This window comes from Limulus polyphemus, unplaced genomic scaffold, assembly GCF_000517525.1.
Source record: "Limulus polyphemus unplaced genomic scaffold, Limulus_polyphemus-2.1.2 Scaffold110, whole genome shotgun sequence".
NCBI classification, from domain to species: Eukaryota; Metazoa; Arthropoda; class Merostomata; order Xiphosura; family Limulidae; genus Limulus; species Limulus polyphemus.
Window position 1 is genome coordinate 369740 of NW_013665720.1, and position 24382 is coordinate 394121.

General features: G+C 32.9%; 1 protein-coding gene across 2 annotated transcripts in view; it reads right to left on the minus strand.

The window, feature by feature from the left end:
- LOC106471090 (kinesin-like protein KIF26B) overlaps nucleotides 1-24382 on the minus strand; it is a 358285-nt gene that overhangs the window by 297874 nt on the left and 36029 nt on the right. For both annotated transcript variants that reach the window (XM_022400595.1, XM_022400592.1), the window contains exon 2: nucleotides 9070-9217. In XM_022400595.1, the coding sequence (XP_022256303.1) occupies nucleotides 9070-9216 (147 nt within the window). In that variant the 5' untranslated portion in view covers nucleotide 9217. The remainder of the gene's footprint in view (nucleotides 1-9069; nucleotides 9218-24382) is intronic.

Genomic DNA, 24382 nt, shown 5'->3' on the forward strand with positions numbered 1-24382 from the left:
AATATTGTCCATTTAAAAGTCGTTGCACTTTTGTCTAAAAAGAATGATTAAAAACCGCCTGCCCCCTGGTGGTTCAGCGGTTTTTCACACAAAAAATTGGGTTTGGATACTCCTGATGAGCAGAGTCGTTGTACTAAATGACAACGACAAACACCTACATCTTATATACAGAAGTGTGAAATTACTTCCATATGTTTTAAGGGGTGGGTTTGGATACTCCTGATGAGCAGAGTCGTTGTACTAAATGACAACGACAAACACCTACATCTTATATACAGAAGTGTGAAATTACTTCCATATGTTTTAAGGGGGGTTTGGACACTCCTGATGAGCAGAGTCGTTGTACTAAATGACAACGACAAACACCTACATCTTATATACAGAAGTGTGAAATTACTTCCATATGTTTTAAGGGGTGGGTTTGGATACTCCTGATGAGCAGAGTCGTTGTATTAAATGACAAAGACAAACACCTACATCTTATATACAGAAGTGTGAAATTACTTCCATATGTTTTAAGGGGTGGGTTTGGATACTCCTGATGAGCAGAGTCGTTGTACTAAATAACAACGACAAACACCTACATCTTATATACAGAAGTGTGGAATTACTTCCATATGTTTTAAGGGGGGGAGATTGTCCATTTCAAATTAGGTGTTTTGTTTTTGTATTTATCTATATCTTTCTGATATTTTAAATAGTTTTATAGCAACAAGCTATATCTTTAAAAATAGTTAGTTTCTTTTCGTTTTTAAACTGTATACTTTTCTTATCAAACTTCACATTTAACAGTGCCTACGCTTTTAAATATAATGATTGAGTATTAAGAGTATAAACACTTTGTGCATAAAGAATGCTAACTGAAAACAACCATTGATAAAGTATACACTTTTTACATACAAAATGTATCTTTTCTTATTTGTATACAGTTTAATTTTATTAAAAACAACACAGATTTTCGTTTAGTCATTTTGAAAGAGAAGAATTGTTTTAAAATATTCGTAGCATTTTGTGCTTTTCTGATGGTTTTAACCGATGATAATTTAATAAATTGAAGTTTTGCTCCAGTTTTATATTGTCGTCAGCTGGACTCTTTCTAAACATCTCTGAAGAAAACCGCGTGCAGTTAATGCTACAGAATAAAAATTAATTACAGTACATATAGTGTAGGTGTAAAATACGTAACCTGATTTTAGGTGGTAATGTGGTTTATCTAATATTTTTACTGTCTGTATCAGGTGGTGATGTGGTTTATCTAATATATTTCCTGTCTGTATCAGGTGGTGATGTAGTTTATGTAATATTTTACTGTTTGTATCAGATGGTGATGTGGTTTACATAATATTTTTACTGTCTGTATCAGGTGGTGATGTGGTTTATCTAATATTTTTCCTGTCTGTATCAGGTGGTGATGTAGTTTATGTAATATTTTACTGTTTGTATCAGGTGGTGATGTGGTTTATCTAATATTTTTCCTGTCTGTATCAGGTGGTGATGTAGTTTATATAATATTTTTCCTGTCTGTATCAAGTGGTGATGTGGTTTATCTAATATTTTCTTGTCTCTGTCTAAAGATGTTTCTACTATACCACGCACCTATCAGACACATTTCTGACTTTTTTAAATGTAACATGAGTACATGTCATTTTTTTTACCTTCGGTGAATTCGTAGATTGTTTAGAATAACATTATCGAATGGTTTTATAATACGTGACTAATCACTATTAGTTAACTGTAAACAATAAGTCACTAAATCGTTTCCAGCTGTCAAGCATTTCAAAACGATTGAAAACGATACTTTGTTAAGGCAAAGACAAACCTACCGTTTACAGTAATATTTTATTTAATACGAAGTCTTGTAAAATTTAAAGTAAGGTCGCGTGTACTTTACTAGTAGTTTTAAATGGTCTCCCATTAATAGTTGGTATGTTTTAACTTCCTATTATAAACGCGATAAAAAATGAGAGTTTTCATATATTATAAAAACACAGTAGTTTTAGCCGTTTTGTAAAAGAGCAATTGAAATAGAAATTCAGATATTGGTCATTACTGGATGACATTATACCATCTCGGGCAACAGAGAGCTTGAAACTGCGCTTTCTTCTCCAAAATCAGCTCTACTATAGTCCTGCTAAGTCGTATATACGAGAAGAAAAACAACCGGCAGTATCTCGGTGAAACGATATTGATTGGATGAAAATCGCATAGCTAATAGTCGTAAAAGCACCAAATTACACCAACGAACCGGTCTTGGGATTTTCTTTTAATTACACTAGAAAAGCCAATTCGTGAAAGAGAAAATACAATCTAACGACAAAAGTCTGCATCTATACGAGTACAACCTTCACGATAATTTTTTTTATCAGTTTTTAAACTCTGCTTTGTTAATTACCGATAAAAATTACATAAAAATAAAAATCACAAATGCAAGATACTGAAAAATCTGTTTTTTTTTAAATGAAAACTAACCACGACATCTCCGATAAAACATTCAGCTCAATTCACAACTAGCTGATTACAGTCAAACTTGACAGAAATCAGACTCGTTTAAAAGGCACCTTAGAAACGTATTTTCAAGACTTTTCATGATCTTATAGAAGTTGTCTAATGGTGAAAAACTGACACAAATAATGTGATCTTCGTAATATAGTGTTTGACGCGAAGAAAACACAATCTTCGTTTATTATCTTCTCTTATTACAGAAATTATATTTATTTATTTTTTAATTTCGCGCAAAGCTACACGAGGGCTATCTGCGCTAGCCATCCCTAATTTAGCAGTGTAATGCTAGAGGGAATGCAGCTAGTCATCACCACCCAACTCTTAGGATACTCTTTTGCCAACACGAATAGTGGGATTGACCGTCACATTATAACGCCCCACGGCTGAAAGGGCGAGCATGTTTGGTGGGATAAGAATTCGAACCCACGACCCGCAGATTGCGAGGCGAGATCCCTAGTGAATTAAATTTAAACTACAGTTACTTTCAATTCTTCGCCGGTAAACACCGGCTAACCGTTTGGTCTTATTAGGTAAACAGTATACGTTTCATGAAAAAGCATATTAACAAAAACGGTGTTGTTGTTCTTTATATAAACACATAAATGTCTATTAAAACATAATAATAGGTTTTCGCAGAATTTTACACTTTATTACGAAAGCAAGAATACTTTCAGTTGAAAAGATTACCTGAAATGGAGAAACAAACCAGTTATCCAGTCTATTTTTTTTCACACCGAAACCTCTGAGTAAGTCACGCATTTTTACCATTAAGGGCCATCGTTGAACAAAAGCGTTGAAGAGATCAATAACCCCAAAAGCCTATGTTTGAAACGGCTCCCTAGCGAGGGTTGTTTTTATCTACAAGATAAACTGCAGGTTGCAAGGAGTGCAACGTATGATAAAGCGTTGGATAAAGGAAGTTGAGCTTGATTACAACGAAGAATTTAATATTAATTTTAATTTATCTTAGCCTAAAATAATTTAAATCACAGTAATCATAATTTAAAAAAAAATAATAATATCATACATTTTGGTGAGAAAAATTATTTTAAGACTTTTTCTTCTTATTTTATATATCAATGGCCTACATACATTCACTAACGCAGTATAAGCATTAGCATTTTCTTCTGGCTAAACTTCTATAATTATAAAAAAGTATAGTGATTTTTAAGGGACTTATTTAGCAATAACTGATTTTTTAGAATACAAAATTCCCATACCAAACCAATCTAAAATATATAATTATTTATCAAAAACGCCGTAGCTTAAAAAAACAAACAGGTATAGCAGTCAATACAAAATCATGCAAATTTACCAATTGTAGGCTTATGATGAAGAAGCTGTAATTTCAAAGACATATAAGCTCATTGCAATTGATTGGCTTTACCAGGATTATACATAAATATTTCATCTCATAGTTATTAATAGTTATATTATATTATTAATTTAAACAACTCTGTACAACAATAGTACATGAACTATTTTAATCATTGGCTATCATATACGTACATGTATGCACTACTAAAATAACATGTTAGCATGCTCTACTATTCTGGGATGCTTTTCTATAAGTAACTTCATACAGTTTCAATGTTAACAGCAGTGTCATAATGGTTATGTAATAAAGCTAGAGCACTTAGTCTTTCTTTGATTTGTGTAAACCTCAGGTAAATATTCAACCTGTGGAGAGCAGATGCTGAACGTTCAGATGAACATGATCTTAGTTGCAGTGTGGCAACTAATTTCAGTAACATTAAGATATTTGGTACAATGAAACACACTTTTAAGCAGTCATCCAGTATTTGGGGCCTGTCCTGGAGAGGCAAAGAATCCGGCCTACAAAACCTGACAGTGGCAATACGGCTTCGGACTTCCAAATACAAAGTATCAAGAGAAGCCACTGCATGCAACTATTTGAAGCCAAAAAAATGCTAATTGTTCATCAGATGAAGGTAGACTATGTAGAAAACGTTTAACGCCATAAGCAGCTGCGCTATAACTATATAAGCATATTTTTTTTACATCACAAAAATAGGGGGTTCGACCTAATCCCCTCGAATTCCCCCTGCGTACGTGTGGCATATTAATATATTTTAGTTTGTTTGTAATTAAGCACAAAGCTACACAATAGGCTATATGTGCTCTGCCCACCACGGGTATCAAAACCCGGATTCTAGCATTGTGAGTCCGCAGACATACCGCTGTGCCACTGGGGTGGCGTATATTTTAGTAGACATTTTATACAACAACATATTGAAAGCTTTTAAAATAAGTCTAATGTTAAGTCGTAAAATAACATTATAAATCTATTTATTGATAGCATTAAGTACAGTAAAGTTTAACACTAACTGAAGTAAAGTATAAAACGTACACAAGTTACAGTGTTAATTTATCTCTTTATTGAATATAGTCTGTACTTAATAAAGTTAGGCCTACGACAAGTGGACTTATAGATTTCGGTGTCTGCGATTAGAATTATTTTGCATTATTCTAGAAATCCTGTTTTTAAGAAGTGCTATTGCAATAAAGATATTAATTTGACCACAATGTTTTGTGGGCTTCTGCTAGTATATATTACAGCTTTCACCAATGAGAATTAAAGACGTTATACAATTCATTTGTTAAAAAAGCGATGACTATATACAAATGTTGTTAGATAATATTTTACAATGTGTAATATATAAAAGTAATGATTATATTCAATTATTATAGAATACAATGTTTCGAGAACATGTGGTCTTCCGCAAGGCGATTCATAACTGAAAGCGTTTTATCATTGTTTTAACGTCATGATCTAGTTTCTTACCTTCCTTCTAACTATCATGGTCTAGCTTCTTACCTGCCTTCTAACTGTCATGATCTAGCTTCTTACCTTCCTTCTAACTGTCATGATCTAGTTTCTAACATTCCTTCTAACTATCATGATCTAGCTTCTTACCTTCCTTCTAACTGTCATGATCTAGTTTCTTACCTTCCTTCTAACTATCATGGTCTAGCTTCTTACCTGCCTTCTAACTGTCATGATCTAGCTTAATTAGAAGGAAGGTAAGAAGCTAGATCATGACAGCTGGAAGGAAGGTAACAAGCAAAACCATGACAGTTAGTTCTTGGATCCTCTGAAAGCCTACATATTGTAAGATATCAACGAACATCAAACTTTGATTAATAACAGAATTTTAATATATTTCTAATTTGTTAGAATACTTCTTGTTGTTGCTGGTGGTGGTGCAACATTTCTCAACTTTAACTATGTTCGCATTGAACGTAATATTACAAACATACTTCTTGTTGTTGCTGGTGGTGGTGCAACATTTCTCAACTTTAACTATGTTCGCATTGAACGTAATATTACAAATATCGTTGTACAGATATTGTTGTATTGCACCTTTTGTTACTTAAAACATATTACTGCATGTCTGTCTTGATGTAAACAGAAATAATTATAACTGTTGATATATTTTAACTAGCACTGGACGTTAAACTTCAGTTAATAAGAAAACTTTAGTGCATTCCTAGTTTGTTACATTCCTTCATCTTGTTGTTGGTGCAACATTTCTCAGTACTGGATGTAGAATATATTGTGATTGATACATTATTGCATACTTTTTTACTTTCACTCGTAAGTTCTTATATAAACAACTCTAAATACGTTCATAATCAACGTATTTTATACGCATATCAGTTTCATCTATTGTTGTGGTGTGCTTCTTGGTATTTAGAACATGTTACTGTGTGCCTGTTTTGATGTCACCAGAAAGACATTCGGTGATTTTACTGACTGAATTTTGTAGTTGTCATTACGTCTGACTATAGATGAAACACATAGTAAGCTAAGGTAGTAGTATTTCCCATGTTTATCAAAGTAACGTTTGAGGATCTTACACATATAAACATTCAAACTGAAATGCATCATGTTTTGATAAACAAACAAATATAGTTAAGCACTTAATGCTGTATGCGTGAAGACGATCCCCTAGACTCTAGACGCTTGTGGGTATAGCACTGTAGGTATATACCATAATTAAAATGACTTATAACGATTGACTAAAACCCCCATTGGTCAAACGAGTAAGCAACTGATAATTAAATGACCACCGGTCAAGACAGTAGTTACTGGTAAATTATCATGCTTATGTTTAAAACTATGACTAAATGCATGTCTAGGATATCGTATTTTATCCTATCAAGAATAAACGTAGGTTATTGGGTACATCACGTCGAAAAATACCCCATATGAAATCATTACAAAATCCCTAACAAACAAAAGGCACAATAAAGCTGCGAGGAAAAAAAAAACAAGTAAAGTGTAGGGTAATACACATACCCAAATACAAACCTTGGTACATAACAGAAATCCTAATATTACATACACAATAATCAATTTCTTCAATTATAAGGGGACCAGTATTTTCGGACTTAGAGGTTAATGATAAAAACTTAGGATTTGAGACAGTTAAAAACTAAAGAGTGTTACAACTCATAAGTTATACAACTGTGGTATTCAGGTATGTTAATGTACAACATGAAGTTATAAGTATCTGCAATAACGAGCAGATTCAGTTTAACAATAATTAATTATGATCACGGACAACAAAAGAAAAGAATCATCCAGAAGTAAGTAAAATAGAATCTTTAGTCAAAATATAAATGAAACGTGGTGCTGGGACTTTATCTCAATGACTAGCTTTCATATTCTATCTCTCTCTGCTATAACTGAGAAAAGCACGTATGCAGGATACGAATCCAGGAAAAAAGAATCGTGATATATTGCATTGTCAAGTCAAATGAAAATCCTAATGCGGTATCCATAATCCCAGATTACCTATGTCAGCAAACATAATCAATATATATTTCCAAAGGAGATAAACCGCTAACTTACACTAGCTTGCCTAAGTCTCTGTATTACCCCCTTGAAATGAATAGGATCTTACTCTAAGAGTAAACGATACAATAACAAGGTCCATAATTATAAACCTTTATAGAACAATTGCTATGCCATGTAAGCAGCTTTATCTAGACTTGAGGGTTAACGCAAGTTTAGGTCTTTCTACTGCCTGTTTACAAGAATGCAAACTAACTACTGCAGAGCAACTACGTTTAGAAATAATTACCTGATTATACTTAAACAAAGCTATGGAAACGTTTTATTCAGTTGAAGGATCTGCTATTTCACTTTTCCATAGCTTTATTCAGCTGAAGGATCTGCTATTTCTCTATGGAAAAGTGAAATAGCAGATCCTTCAACTGAATAAAGCTATGGAAAACTGAAATAGCAGATCCTTCAACTGAATAAATGTATGGAATGGTGAAATAATAGATATTTCAACTGCGACGAAGCACCCATTAAATATAGATGTTATAAATTAACTGTTTCAGTAGTTACATTTTAAAATGTTCTAAGATGTGTTCATTATACAAGTATCTGTTCTACATAAATTTTACAATTTAACGATTTCATTTCTCAGATATAAAAAATGTGCCAGCAACTATAGATTATTCAAGTATCCTTTACATACAGATTACAGTTTAATTATTCAATAGTCAGACGCAAGAATAAAAATGTATCAGATTTGTTTGTTTGAAGTTAAGCACAAAGCTACAGAATGGGCTTTCTACTACTCTGCCCACCACCGGTATCGAAACCCGGTTTCTAGCGTTGTAAGTCCACAGACACATCGCTGTGGCACTAGGGAGCAAAATAAAAAGTGTTAGAAAGCTATATAAGCTAAAAATGTGTAAGAATCTATAGGTTGTACATAAACCAATTCAATGCTGATGTTAGGTTCAAGATTTCATTACTGAGATTTATAAATGGTTTGTAATTATTATCTATAGGCTAGAAAATAAACACAGTGGCCAAATGTTACGTGTTTTTACAATTTGTAGCAACCACAAAGAAGGTTTTAGTTAGTTCGTAGATTACATAAGCAAGGAATATATATGTTACAGTTTATACCTTACAGTAGTCATAGTTAAAATATATATTAATTCATAGTTACAAAAGCAATGATGATGTTAAATGTTTTACCTTTTTTTTTCGAGTAATGAAAATTAAAATACGTTTTATTTTATAGATTATGAAAGCAGCAATTAACTATAATTGTTACAAGTTGCTATAAGCAAAATTCAAGTTGGAACTTATAGATTTAAAACATTTATTTAGTTATAAAAGTTATTCTACGATTTGTGGTAACTACAGTTACAATATGTTAAAGTTTATGTGTTATGCTTTAAACATAAATAATTCAGTTTGCAGTTTGTCTTCGTTGAAGTTAAAAACATGTAGCAATTTATAAGTTATAAAATGGGATTTCATATAAAACATTACAGTTATTTTGTTGCTACACTCGGGTTTGAATGTTTCACTGTGTTTACTGCCATGTTGACATCGTTCCAACTGGAATAAAATTCCAATTTTACGTTTCCCAACATGAAATATTGAAGTTAAAATATATGTGCAAGAGTGTAAAGATCCAAATTACGTTTTCCGTGTTTAGAAGCTGTATTTTGTCACATTTGATATGGACGGTAAATTTTTAAATGTCACAATATTTGGACAAATCATACCTGTCTATGCTTTGGTGCCAACCACGCCCTGATGTTTTGTTCCAAGTACTGTTGAGCCTGTTGGACTACAGGAGACAGTGCTGTGCTAGTGCTAGGAGAAGACGAATGAATGGGCGGTGCTGATCCACGTTTATTGTGCTGAGCCATTCTGGGGAAGAGGGAAAAAAAAGTGCAATCAAATTACACCACGTTAGTGATAAATCACAAGTCCCTGAACATATCAAATCGACTAAAAACGCTTTATTTCTGAATTTTCATGGATGAAACGTTTGTTCTTTTAGTTTTAAAGAGAATTTATATTGACAACTTGGTTCACTGCTGTGAAGATTCTTTTCTTTAGTACATATAGTAATTAGCCTAAGCAGTATTATTTTCATAATTCCTTTAGTACTACTTAACTTATTGATAAAACAAGGAAGTCGACTGTTTCATTCGCATATATTTATAAAATAATCACTTTTAGGCATTAGATAAGCAAATACAATGTAATCAATGCGATATTTTATACCTGAAACGTAATAATTCTCTCATAATATGTTCTTCCCTTATATTTTAAGTTTTGCCGTTTAAATGAATAAGAGCTGTTATTTAAATTATCTGTAATTCGTATGTTTGGTATGCCGCACTTTCTGTTCGATACGTTTTCAAGTAAAAACTAGAGGAGAAACTCGCGCTTCACTTACGATGTTTGTACTAAAATTATTTGACTAGTGAAACATTGTTTAGACAAAAAATTAGGGCAAGGAATGTAGACGAGTTTGAATCCTTGACCTCTCACATTCGAAGCGTGTGCTGTGTCTAAAGCCCCAAAATGTTTCGCATATTCAGCATTATTAAGTGGAATACTATATATATATATGGGAAGGGTATGTGTTTTAAATGATGCTGTTGTTGTATTGTGTAGTAGGACATGAATGAAACAAAAACGTACTAAGCAGAATATGGAGGAAGTTGTATTTAGATTTAAAGTAAATCAATGAAAAAACATAGAATGACTATAAACAAAATATATCTCTGTAACCAACATTTTTCTATAAACATCTTGTCTTTCTGGATAATCGTCATCTTTGACAAAGCTATAAATGACTATAAACAAAATATATCTCTGTAACCAACAATTTTCTATAAACATCTTGTCTTTCTGGATAATCGTCATCTTTGACAAAGCTATAAATGACTATAAACAAAATATATCTCTGTAACCAACAATTTTCTATAAACATCTTGTCTTTCTGGATAATCGTCATCTTTGACAAAGCTCTTGAATTTTTTTCCTTAATCGAACTCATGATAAAGCGACGTAATGAAATAGTGCACATTTTAAATTATGGTATCAAGAAGTGTAAAAAATCAATTGTCTTCGTTTGTCGCTTTTTCACTTATTTTTCTTTTTCTTCCATAATGGTTTCAACTTTTTTTTTACTACCACCTAAAGTATTAATTAACTCGGGTGCACTACCACCAATAACGGAAATGGTGTAATATTTTATTACCCTAGCGGGTAAACTTATGATTCGCGTACGAATCATATTTAAACTATAGGCTTAACTATCGATTTTTAGGTGCCTGTTAGAATTTGTATGGCAATATAATGGTATTACATTACTTATAAGCCAAGAAAATTAAATAATCAACTTAACGTGTTTCTTTGCGTGTTTGTTTACATTAGTGAAGTAATTGTCTTAGGTGTTTGTACTCGTATTGAATAATGCCCGTTACACATCTTTCACTTTTGCACTCGTATGAACGTAAAAGTACCATTATATAATTAGCCAATAGGAACTGACAGACGCATGCTATTCTTTTAATTATAAATACATGCTACACTTAAACTGAGACAAAAATTACCTTCAATTGTGCTATTTTTATTCTTCAAAGAATGTCTCCAAATAAATTATATGCTTAATCTCAGAAATCATTAAACCTTCGAAACAGATAGAAATTTTAATGCTGGAGTATACAATGTGCCAATATTAATAAAACAGTTTATGAATTCAACTAAAATAAAATACATGTGTTTATATTCTCAGTAAAATTAGTTTTCTGGCAAAAAGTTATAGTTTTTCTACAATATTTGTATGTAAGGTTTTAGCTTTTTTCTTAATTCTTTTAATAGGCCTGACATGGTCAGTTGACAAGAGCGATACTTTCGCACGCAGTCTGTGGTTCACGGGATTGAAACTCCGCACATGCTCGCCCTGTGGGGGCATTATAATAGGACGGTCAACTCCATTATTCGTTGCTAAAGAGCAGCCCAAGAGTTAGGGGTAGGTGGTGTTGACTAGCATCCTTCCCTCTAGTCTATCACTTCAAAATTAGGAAGGCTAGTGCAAACACATTGAGCTAACACGTTATCATAATATTGAATTATTTTGTATGTCCGGTTTCTTTAATGTTAAATACCATTTTTATTTTTAGAAGATAATATTTATATAATTTTTCTTTTTCTTGCTCTTTTGATTTGATTTTTTTCAGGAATGTGAAAGACATCTACAGCTAAACACGATTTTTATCACGAGTGTGAGATATTATTTTTTAATTTTATATATTATTGAGAATGTGATTAAAAGTATATCTTATTTGTCGTTGGAATTAATTGTTTTAGCTACACTACGAAAAGACTGAAATAGCCGCATGCATGCAAGAAAACTGATGGATACTATGCTAATTTATTATCTGAAAATAGTTATTTACATGGATCCACATAAATAAACCTTTTTCACCCACTTTTTTTCCTTTGATAATCATTAATATGAAAATGCTTAATTAATAGCTATGCTTTGTTTTACCTAATTCTTTAAATTCGTCCGATCACTCCAGTTTTATCAGCCATCAATATAACTAGTTCCTATAAGATGTACCTAGCGGGATATTTAAAATGGCGTTCATGAACCCCGAAATATTTCATACAGAAATATGTACAATAAAGAATAGGAAAAAAAAAACATGAAATTGTGCGTTTTTTGACAGCTCAGATCTTGGAAAGAGAACATGTATTTTACTGGCGATTTACTTTACTTCTAACTATTTCTGTATTGCATTTTTCGAAATCTTGATACAGCGATATCTTAACTCAAATTTAGGGACCTTAGAAAATTCCTTAATTTGAGTTGTCTAAGTACGCCAAGATATCTCGGAAGTAAGATTTCGAAAAATTCAATATAGATAGAGCTGGAAGAATTTTACTGAAGGCTGCATATAATTTAACGTTTAAAAATACATACAAGCTAGAAAGAAGTGCCGCATGGAAAGAATCCGGAGATAATATTCACTGTCGTATACGCGTGAACATACATAACTATCAATCCATCGATTAATGTCTTTCTGTTTGTAATTAAGCGCAAAGCTACACCACGGGTATCGAAACCCGGATTCTAGCGTTGTAAGTCCGCAGACATGTCGCTGCGCCACGGGGGGCTATCGATTTATAAGTGCACGGTCTAATTAAAAATACTTATACGGGTTATTAATCTAACCAATCATAGGTGTTCAGTTTATTTGGCGGTATGAGAGCTTATAACGGTAAAAATCGAGGTTCGATATTAACTAATCATTCCGATTTTTAACAATGTTTCAGTTTGAATTCTGTTTACAAGGGCATGGAAATAGAGGTTGAGCTGAGATTAACGTTTCACTAGACATTCTTTGTAGTTTGTTTGGTTAGGATTTGCTTGATAATTCTCTGTGAAGAAGGAAACAGTAGTAGAAACATCACGTGTTGTTGATGGACATACAAATAATTTTAAGGATCTTTTTATAAATTTTAAAGAAACGAAAACCATAACAAAATAAATTACGTTGCTTTTGGCATTTTTATCAAAGCTTATGCGCATTTTGTTATGTAAATGAGTAATATGTCTTAATAAACATTAAGCAATAACTTTCAATGTATAACAAGAAATAATCCTCAATATCCACGGCACTTTCAATTCTTTTAGGCAGGATTAGAGTAAATTAATCTATGAGACTTTGAGCGTGGTCAAACACATCAATCGAAAGGGTTTGACCTCCTAAGTCTAAAACTGTAATTATATCTCAAATCGGTCAAGAAATATCAGAGCTAAACGTTTGTACTTGAAAAAATAAAAACAAACTCTAAGCCTTTCTGTGAGCCTTTATGCCGCGGCTAGAAATAAAGATGTCCTTCTTACACATATTTTATTGCGTTGTTTTTATCAATGTTAAATTGGACGATGGATATTTTGTCTCGTTTATCCTAATTTGTACCATACTGGAGTAGTAGGCGACTTCAATTGAAAATGTTTTACATAAAGATGTAAACAGTAGATGCACGATACTTGGCTGAATAATACTATAAATGAGTTAATAACAAGTGGAATGGTAATATTATTATATCGTAATAATTAATATTAAACATTTTACGTGAAAAAAATCGGTAAGCAGAGAATGATTCCGAGTGTCATAATTAAAATTTTACGTGAAAAGTCGATAAACAGAATGACACTTGAACTCGAGACCCCTGTGCTACTGGGGGTCATCTGTGTATCTGTTGTAAGTTACGTCATGAGCCAAAGAACCAGTCATTCAAGAATATTAAATTCTGGTATTATGCTGGACAACAAAAAAATGTTCTTGCTACTAGAACAAATATAACAAATAAACAAATAAAACAAAAACTTACAACTGTTTCTGAGTAATTTGATGATGTTGATTCTAAGAATCATGTTGAAAATTACTGATCACCTCTAGTTTTCAAGTTATGATAGATTTATTCAAAATATTCTTTAATATCGTAAAAATAACAACTTTTTCTTTAATAACCTTATTAATTCATTGAAAATTGCATTTAAGAATGTATTATAGAATCTGCATGATTTTATACGTTTCTTTCATGTTTACAACATGAGCAACAGAAATCGATGGCTTAGTGTTTCCATTGTGCAAAAGTACAGCTTTCAGACTAACTTTAGTTGAGTTGATGAAAAGTCTTCATTTTTGAGAATGATGTTCAGTGCCTAAAGTATCTTGCATGCTGTAATGAGAAGCAGAACTCTGATAGCGATTTCAGTAAATTTTAACCCTTGTTCCTGGAGCTAATAAATTCCATTGCTGTAAACAATAGCCAAGAAGTTCCCCATGCTGCTTTGATAGAAACAAGTCATGAATCAGATCATTTAGCTCTTCTTGTGTGCTCAAAAGAGGAAGTTCATGTTGAAGTGCCACAGGAATAGAATTACTAGGTGAAGAGGATGAAGATGATTCATTGTCTTCTTCTCAGAATAACTCTTCTGTTTCCCAATTTGCTGGTGGATGTTGCACTGGAAGACCATCCCCATGAGGCACTGGTTTCATTGCAAATATAATATCTAGATATTTAATGTATTGTTTAGTTTTGCCTGAATATCCAGAATCATTAGTCATGCAAAAATAATAGTCTGTTAAATGATCTACGGTCTTACGTCATATCATGGGAACTGCAAATGGCATACTGGCTCTCTTCTTATTCGGCGAGATGGACAAACGATACAACACACATATGGGGTCCAATGTTTTACTTGGTCGTCAATTTTACACCCAAAATAGTGGTAGTAATCTCCTTTTACCTTGTTCGTGATGTTCTTCCTTCGTAAAACTGTAGTATATTTTTTCACAAATTTAGTAGAAACTGTTTGGGTGATTTTTTACAATTGCGGACTATACTTGAACTGGAGACAGCCAGCACTTCAAATAATTTTCTAAAATATATAGAATAATTTATGTTTACAGAACTACATTTTAAAATATTAGAAAATACAGTTTTGCAGAATTTGATTATATCGCGGGTATGATGAAAGGAAGAAGATCGGACTTTGTTTTGACTGTGCAAGGAGCGAGGCGAAGTACCCAACTGAGTGGGTGAGAGGCATCTGAGAGAGAGTCGTCCGACTCTGCCCCTTTTATGCTCAGTCGAGGGATTTCTCGAATGTTCTAGTAAACTGAGCACGTGATGATTTTGTTATTCCTGTGCGGAGCAGGTGACCGTGTTAATGAAGCATGAAGTAGTACAATTATGTCGAGAACAAATATTATATATGAACAATATATTTGGAATTTTACACCTCTACAATACACTCATTATTTGAAGTTATCAAAAATATATGCCTTTTGCTCATGAAACTGTCCAAGTAAACTTAGATTCACAGCATAAATCTATTGTACTAAGTTGATTGCATGGTGCTGATAAAAATATTGAGGTATTACTATAAACTAAAATCTAGAAGCAATTGACAGATTCTGACTACATTGTTGAAATCAGCACTATCAAATTACTACGAATCACTTGAGTTTTCTCTAACAGAATTTCTTTTGTCGTCCAGTGTTATTCAAAAACTGGTTTATAGCGTATTTTAGAAAACATAGTATACAACATATGTTAATTCAGGATACATACAAAGCAATTGACAATCAACTTTACAGTGCCTGAAATAAAATACAGTTATGCTTTATACCAGTAATACATATATATATATCCTGAGGAAATTAAAGTTTGTATGAGTCAATGGCTAATTTTAATGGCTTATTGGTTTCTTTATCTTATTTCCAATCGTTCAAAGGATTCGAACTTTACCAGGGAAAGATTAATTTCTTCATGTTGGGCTTACATGCGTAAGTAATAATGTATTGAATCTGTTGAGCCCATTAATCATTTAACATATAAAACTAAAAAAGAAGGAAAAAACAATATTACATGGGAATCATTTTTACATCAATAACCATGAGTTGAACTATGGACACATATCTTAAGGAGCATAGAGTGAATTATTACATTAGTTGGGAATTAGAAGATTCTGTCAAGTGATTAATACAGAAAAAAAAAGATGCAGCAGCTTGATCCGTTTCCTATCCCGTCAGCATTATCGTCAGTCCAGGAAATTAGATAGTCTTGGGAAATCTCCGTATCTGACTACTTTTGTTGAAAGGACAGGACAAGAGCTACACTAATGCCTGAGGAACGAATTTTCTCAGCTAAATGTGAGTCTCATTAAGTGCAATTATACAGGGATTGAGCAGAGCTAATGTCATTTATCTGTCGGTTTCTCAAGTGTAAATACTAAGAAATACCAAGGTAAAAAAATGTACTTATTTTGTGGTGCTTTTAACTTCATTGATAGAAACATAACAGAAAGTATTTTATCAGGAATGAAAAATCAGCCTTAGGGAATATATTCACATGGCCCTTAACTATAAAGAAAAACCTTTCCTGCGATTAATATATATATGAATCTTTTTAAATATAACTACTTCATCTAGTGAGTTCTCATATTTCTATATTTTATCTTTTCTATGAACATCAGTATTATTAGTAGAATCTCGTATATTCTTCTCTTTTTAAATATAACTACTTCATCTAGTGAGTTCTCATATTTCTATATTTTATCTTTTCTATGAACATCAGTATTATTAGTAGAATCTCGTATATTCTTCAAAGTGTTTTAAATAACAATTATATTTCCAACAATGAAATACTTTTTAAATTAACTGAGACCCGATGAAGATCTATGACCAAAAATAGTCGTGTTTTTAAATTTTCTTAGGTTCTTTTTAGGGTAATAAAGTTTATTTTATTATTTTTACGTGAAAAGTTGTTTAAAAATGTCTTTAAGTACCTTCAGAAGAGCACTGTGTAGTTTAAGTAATGTTTATGCCTTGCTAGCTTGCGGGATACCATTCTTTATACGTGACTAAACTGGGAAAAAAGTATTTATTGTTCACATGTGAGTAGGGCCTGACATATCTAGTAGTTGGGAGCTCGTTTCGCTATCTCCTTCTCATGGGATCGAAACCCCTCAGCAAACATGTTCACCAATTTATCCATGGATCTTTTAAAATGTTACGCTCAATTCCACTATTCATTGGGAGAAAGTAGCCCAAGATCAAATATTAAAAACGCGGTGAAATGCATTTATCAAACTACATTCTGGCATTATATAGTGTTACTTATGTAGTGTAATACCACCAATTTACCAACAGGTAATGTATGTAACAGCCCTTTCTGACGGAAATAATCGCACATTCAAATAATAAAGATGTGTTCAGATTGGGATTTAAGATTTCAAAGATGGCGATATCTCTTGTACTTGATGACACTGGAAATCAAAGGAATGTGAATTGCCTTGGGGAGCCAGAACTATCAAGAAAGAGACCCGTATCAAATGTACCCAACCTTGATAAGCAAAGTATAGCGTCTTGCAGCAGGTGGGGATTCACGAAGACAAAGGCTAATGGGAAAACAATTCTACATATCACAAGCAACAGTAAACAACATAATCAAGAAATATCTTTCTTTGGAAAAGCGATACAAACACGTGTACACAAGCTGCTTCCATGACATATCTGCTCAACCATTGCATACATAAAGCAGCTGGAGAATCATACGGGTATTCGTGTTATCCCCTACAAAGACGTCAGATGGAGCGCCTATGGATCTCTGTGCCATCGTTCTGTTAAAACGAACGATAGAAAATCATCGTAATCGTACACTAGAGTGATTCTGGAAATATTCTGGAAGGAATGATGTGATCTAAACGTGACAGACTTTCCACGGAACTTTCACAATGGATGTTACGCTGCAGGACTATTATCAAGATGCACAGTTATCAGACTGAGCATGACCGGATATGACTGCACGGTAACGATGTGTTGAGGCTCAAAAATCATTTAGATATAACGTATTCAATCTCTGCGTTTCGTAATTTCATAACAAAGCGCTGTTATAAACAATATCAGCTTGTTAAATGCTCACAAAACAAACAAACGCGAGGTCTCCAGCTTTGAGTTAAAACACTTGAATTAAAACTTTCTATAGAAAATATATTTTGTTATTGTTTTATTTTTTCTTGAAACGACTTTTCCATACTGCTAACACTTACTTAATTTTGTGTAATAATGTAGAATTACGAATTACTTAGTTACAAAATTTCCTAGTAAATCAGTTTAAAAAATTATATTTTCAACACAATTTTTACGGATCCACAGAGCAAACGCTACGAAATAAATAAAAACGTTTGCTCTGTAGATCCATATCAATACTGTTTAAAATTACGATCACCAGCTTTTTAATTCGAAATGTTACATTGCTTATTAGTTCAATCTGAACGATCATTTTCCAGAGACAGATATATTTTGTGTTCTCGAATGTATATGTTGTTTATCAGTTGCATTAATATTTATAGTTATTTAACAATTTCATAAGACATAAAAGTTTTAAAGTTTTGTTTAATTCTCCTTCCAGTTGATACCATTAAACCGGTAGCAACTCCAGCTGTTTTAGGATGTTAGACACGACTCAATGGGTCTGGGATAGCCTGGTGGTTAAGGCGCTCGACTCGCAATCTGAGGGACGCGGGTTCGGACCCCCGTCACACCGAACATGCTTGCCCATTCACTCGTGGGGGGGGCATTATAATATGACGATCAATCCCACTCTTCCTTGGAAAAAGAGTAGCCCAAGAGTTGGCGGTAGGTGGTGTTGACTAGTTGCCTTCTCTCTAGTCTATCACCGCTAAATCAAGTACGGCTAGGGCTGATAGTTCTCGTGTAGCTTTGTGCAAAATGCAAAACAAATAAACACAGCTCAAAATGAGCATCTCAGGATACTTGACTTTTTCTAATACCAGCAGATCCTTTAATTATATATAATTCTAGAACTAGCATGAAAATTAAAAGTTGAAACATGTATGTAGCTGCAATCTTGGTTCAGTGAATTAAACCTTGTATATTATTGTCTTTTACTGCAGGTAAATGGTATCATTTATAGCACGCTAAGCCTAGTGCATACAATGTCATTTTGCGACACTGAAGAGTAATAGTGTTACTTACAATAATACACTAAGCTTTGTGAATTAAACCTAGTGTATACAATGTCATTTGGTGACACTGAAGAGTAATAGTATTATTTATAGTAATTGTGAATTAAACCTAATGTACCAACTGTTATTCTTTCGACACTGAAGACTAAACTATTATTTATAACGCACTAAGCCTTGTGTAATACAAACGTATCTTTCAATTGAATGCGGTATTCGATTTAGATTCAATTAGAAAATGTAACAAGTCTTAAGAAATTTACCCATCAATTGCATATATTATATGCTGCAAAATATTTTGCTCATAGTATATATAATTATATTATTAGACACAAATATCCGTCTAATTTCTTTTCTCAAATTTTCCATTGAATACAATGTTTGTTCTAAATGAAAATTAAGTGTAAAGAAAGTTTGAAAATAGATTTCTAATAGACATTTTATAACCATTTACACCCTTCTAAACGGAGAATACATTTGAAAACAATGTTAAAAACAATTCTAGTTGAAAAGAAATGACTGCAGCAACCTTGGTACAGAGAAAGCAAATATTGAAAATGTTGGTATTTGGTTCAATTTCAAAAGAAAGTAAAAACCCCTTAAATATCACTCCTTTTGAGCATCATTACAGACATGACGTTAGTGTAAAAGTGTCACTAACGAGTTTGGGATGATGTAATTCAGCAACAAACCTAATGGTCTTTCGATGTTTCCGTAACAGAAGAAGGGAAAAAACATTAACGATAACACCATTCATGTTAAGGCTTTTAAAGTTCAGTGAAATCCTGGTTCTGTGCTATAAAAACAGGATTTGTGTAGTTTCATGTTTTCATTCTCTGCTATTCTTCGATGTGAACGAGCCTTCAGCTGGATGAACGAATTGCTTTATTTATACCATAAAAAAGTACTAAAAGTAAAAGGTTTGCTGGAAAACTCACCTTTCCATCACGTGTCTTAAAAGGAAGAAAAATAGCAAACTTTTAGAAAAGAAAATGAGTACTGTTGTTGAAGTCTCCCCTATCATAGTAAGATTCACTGCTTTTCAGATGTATTTAAATGAGTACTGTGTTGAAGTATCCCCTATCATAGTAAGATTCACTGCTTCTCAGATGTATTTAAATGAGTACTGTGTTGAAGTCTCCCCTATCATAGTAAGATTCACTACTCCTCAGATGTATTTAAATGAGTACTGTGTTGAAGTATCCCCTATCATAGTAAGATTCACTGCTCCTCAGATGTATTTAAATGCGTACTGTGTTGAAGTATCCCCTATCATAGTAAGATTCACTGCTCCTCAGATGTATTTAAATGCGTACTGTGTTGAAGTCTCCCCTATCATAGTAAGATTCACATAGTTTTAACTGCTCCTCAGATGTATTTATCTTCGGATATGTCATATCGCTTGTATGTGATATGTTATTTGTTGAAATGCATCTTTTTATAGGATATACTCTCTTTATAATATGTCACTTTCATACCATATTTATTCTGCCTGGTATGTTACTTGCATACTATAACTAGTTTGTCATTTCTTTTTTGTCTGATATGAATTTCATATAATATAACTTCTACACCTTATACATAACATTCATATCACATCTTCTCTGATATGTGTCACTGTTACCTCTGCCACTTGACTATTATACCCTCTGCGTTAGATACGTCTTTGTATATCACATAAAGTTTGCACTCGTACCACTTGGCTGTCATATTGTCTGTCGTTTTCGTCACCCGTGTCACGTGTACATCGTACCACATTTGTTCATTATTTCGCTTTATACTCATTTTGTTTCATTGCATGCATCACGTACATGCAGTATTGTCTGTATTCATGTTGGTTTTATATTCTAACTCTCGTTTGTCACGCAAGGAATGTGGAAGGCATGGAGTCTCTTCATGTCGTATTTGTGTGTCTTCTTTGCTACGTGCATTATGAGAAAATCATTTCAAGTTGGTCCATTTGCCATTTATATGTTGTATTCTTCCTGTCAGAGTTTTCGAGTGTCCTTTTTTATTTTCTGTTAGATGTCTAATAAGTGTTGATATTAGTGTAATGAAAAACGTATTCCAAACATAAATGTCGCTTTTGGTTCATTTTGATGGGCAGTGGAACCATTATCCAATGTTAGTGTCACCATATATACATATTAATTTTAATCTCGCAGGCAAGATGACTTGGGAATAATCCGTTGAAATTAACAGATTATTAAATTCACGGAAAAGCCTGTTTAGAATTAGAGGTGTAATATATAATCAGTGGTTACAGAATAACAAGAGTATGATCATATTTGAAATACTAGAATATAATATTTAAATTTAAAAAGAAATTACAAGAAAAATGTATCGTGGCTGCTTCCATCCACGGTAGAGTTAAAAAACAACTAAATGACTATGTTGTATAGCCGTGAAAATACAATTTGGAAATGACTATGTTGTATAGCCTTGGAAATACAATTTGGAAATGACTATGTTGTATAGCCGTGAAAATACAATTTGGAAATGACTATGTTGTATAGCCTTGGAAATACAATTTGGAAATGACTATGTTGTATAGCCGTGGAAATACAATTTGGAAATGACTATGTTGTATAGCCGTGAAAATACAATTTGAAAATGACTATGTTGTATAGCCGTGAAAATACAATTTGGAAATGACTATGTTGTATAGCCTGAAAATACAATTTGGAAATGACTATGTTGTATAGCCTTGGAAATACAATTTGGAAATGACTATGTTGTATAGCCTTGGAAATACAATTTGGAAATGACTATGTTGTATAGCCGTGGAAATACAATTTGGAAATGACTATGTTGTATAGCCGTGAAAATACAATTTGGAATTGACTATGTTGTATAGCCGTGAAAATACAATTTGGAAATGACTGTTGTATAGCCTTGGAAATACAATTTGGAAATTTGCTCAGGTATCACAAGTTTTATCTTGGGTACGCGCCAGGAAGATCACCCAATCATGATGGGGTCTAGAAGTGGGTTTCCAGGGTCTTTGAACTCGAGTTCAAAATCCACTTTTTTGTGTCTGTCACCTTTCGGAAACTAGGAGTGCAATGTTGGAATTTGTTTGTCTGATTTGAATTTCACGCAAAGCTACTCGATGGCTATCTTCGCTAGTCATCCTTAATTTAAAGTTATAGACTAGAGAAAAGACAGCTAGTCAACACAATCAACTGCCAACTCTTGGGCTATTATTTACCAAGTAATAGTAGGATTGACCGTCATCCTATATATTCAACGTTATCTTCAGTGTGACCTATTTAGATATCAACTAGTTACTCTCCTAAGTGTGACTTTTTTATTGATTTGTGCAAACTAATCTTCTCAGCTTAATCTAGTAAGAGACCTACTCATGCTTTCTGATTGTGTTGCACTTAGAAATGCAGTCACCATACTCGTCATTGTAATTACTTTAAAGATATATCGTCAAACCTTTGTTGCACTTAGAAATGCAGTCACCATACTCGTCATTGTAATTACTTTAAAGATATATCGTCAAACCTTTGTTGCACTTAGAAATGCAGTCAACATACTCGTCATTGTAATTACTTTAAAGATATATCGTCAAACCTTTCCTTATTGCGGTTTATTTAGAGATCTAATTTGTACTCTACTGAATGTAATTTAGTAGTCTTCATGCTGTCATCTTTTACGGGATCTAAAAAACATTGATGTCATTTGACTTATTTAGAAGTATAGTCGTCAATGACTCCACGTTCTTCTTACCGTAATTTATTTAGAGAATAAAATAGCATTCTTTTTACTATGAGATATTTAGAGATCTATAAAAAAAATATCTCACCTTAATCTATTTAGAGATCTAAATAACATTTTTCTTACCGTGATATATTTTGATATCTAAACAACGTTCTTCTCCACCCTATTTTATTGGGAGATGTAAACAAATATTCTTCTTATTGTAATCTATTTATAGACCTAAACAACGTTTTCCTCACTTTAATATATTTAAAGAGCTAAGAATATTATTCTTATTGTAAACTATTTAGAGACCTAAACAGTATTATTTTTACCGTAATATGTATTTGGAGATTTAAATGAATTCCTTGCTGTAGCTTAGTTGGATATCAAACCAATGTGCTCTTCCTTCGATATGTATTTAGACAACGTTCTTCTCCTGTAATACATATATCTAGACAACGTTCTTCTCCTGTAATACATATATCTAGACAACGTCTTCTTCACTTTAACATATGCCCAGTCAACACTCTTCTCGATATTTAGTGAACATGTTCATCACTGCAATGATTTTTAGACGTTAAAACGATTACGCTCCAGCTATCGTTTTTAAATACAAACTAGGCTGTTCCTTACTGTAGTATTTGATCCTTAGTTTACCTTATTCTCGCTGTTCTATGTTTAATTACACCTTTCAAGTCACAATGATCTTCATTCTTCTATATGTGATAGTCAGTCAGGTTCCCCCCAAAAAATTATTTTTAGATATATAATCACTTTTCTCACTGCGGTGTTTTATAGGTGTCTTATCTTAACGTCCAGCCAGCTTTCCTTTTTGCTTGTATGCTAAGACATTTTTTAGTTTTTCTTTCCAAGTTAATATATGTAGACATTCAGCCAGTGTGAGAAAATTATGTATTTTGTCAACCTTCTCACCAAGGTGGAATATTTCTATTGATTAACTTTGGCTTCTATTGACAGCTTATACTGATATAAATGAAAATTTGGAATATCAAGACTCTTTATGAGGTTCGCACGAATTTGTTCAAACATACAACCTGTAGTAATATTAAATCAATAAGTTATAATGCAAACAAGATCACTAGAGGGCTAATTTTTATCATAAGTACGGCAGTACTTATAGTAGGAATGAGGCGTATACACAATACAAACAATACAAATTATTTACTTATATATACCTGTAACAACCAAATAATAAATTTTCAAAAGTATTTGAGAGACACCCTCAGATAATAAGCAAACCACATACTAAATTACAACTCATAGAACCGCTTGAACAAGTCAACAGAGCAAATACAAAAAGAATCACAAAGCCACAAATTTCTCAATCCCACTGACTGGCTGACGTTGTTGGACGCTTCTAGCTGTGTAACAAACAGACTTACCATAGTTATAAGTGCACCAAATTAAACAATAGCACAGGGGTCACGCGTTAGTGCTAGCGTGACGTAGTTAATTAAATGAAATAACTAATTTATCAATCCTTAGTACATGCACACAACCACAACTCACACTACCTCACTCAAATGACATTGCACGCTATAATGTGTGTCATCACATATACAGCACACATGCACACTCACAATGTGTACACACATCATAAGTGCAGAGAATACATACCACACACATACACACACCCCATTATTTGCACATACCATAATATTATGGTGCACACCCACACTGATGATATACATAAAGGATATCAACACAAATGAATGAACTATGCACAAGATCACGTCACCTTTATGAGAAAAGTACATGAAGAAGTGGAAAAATAT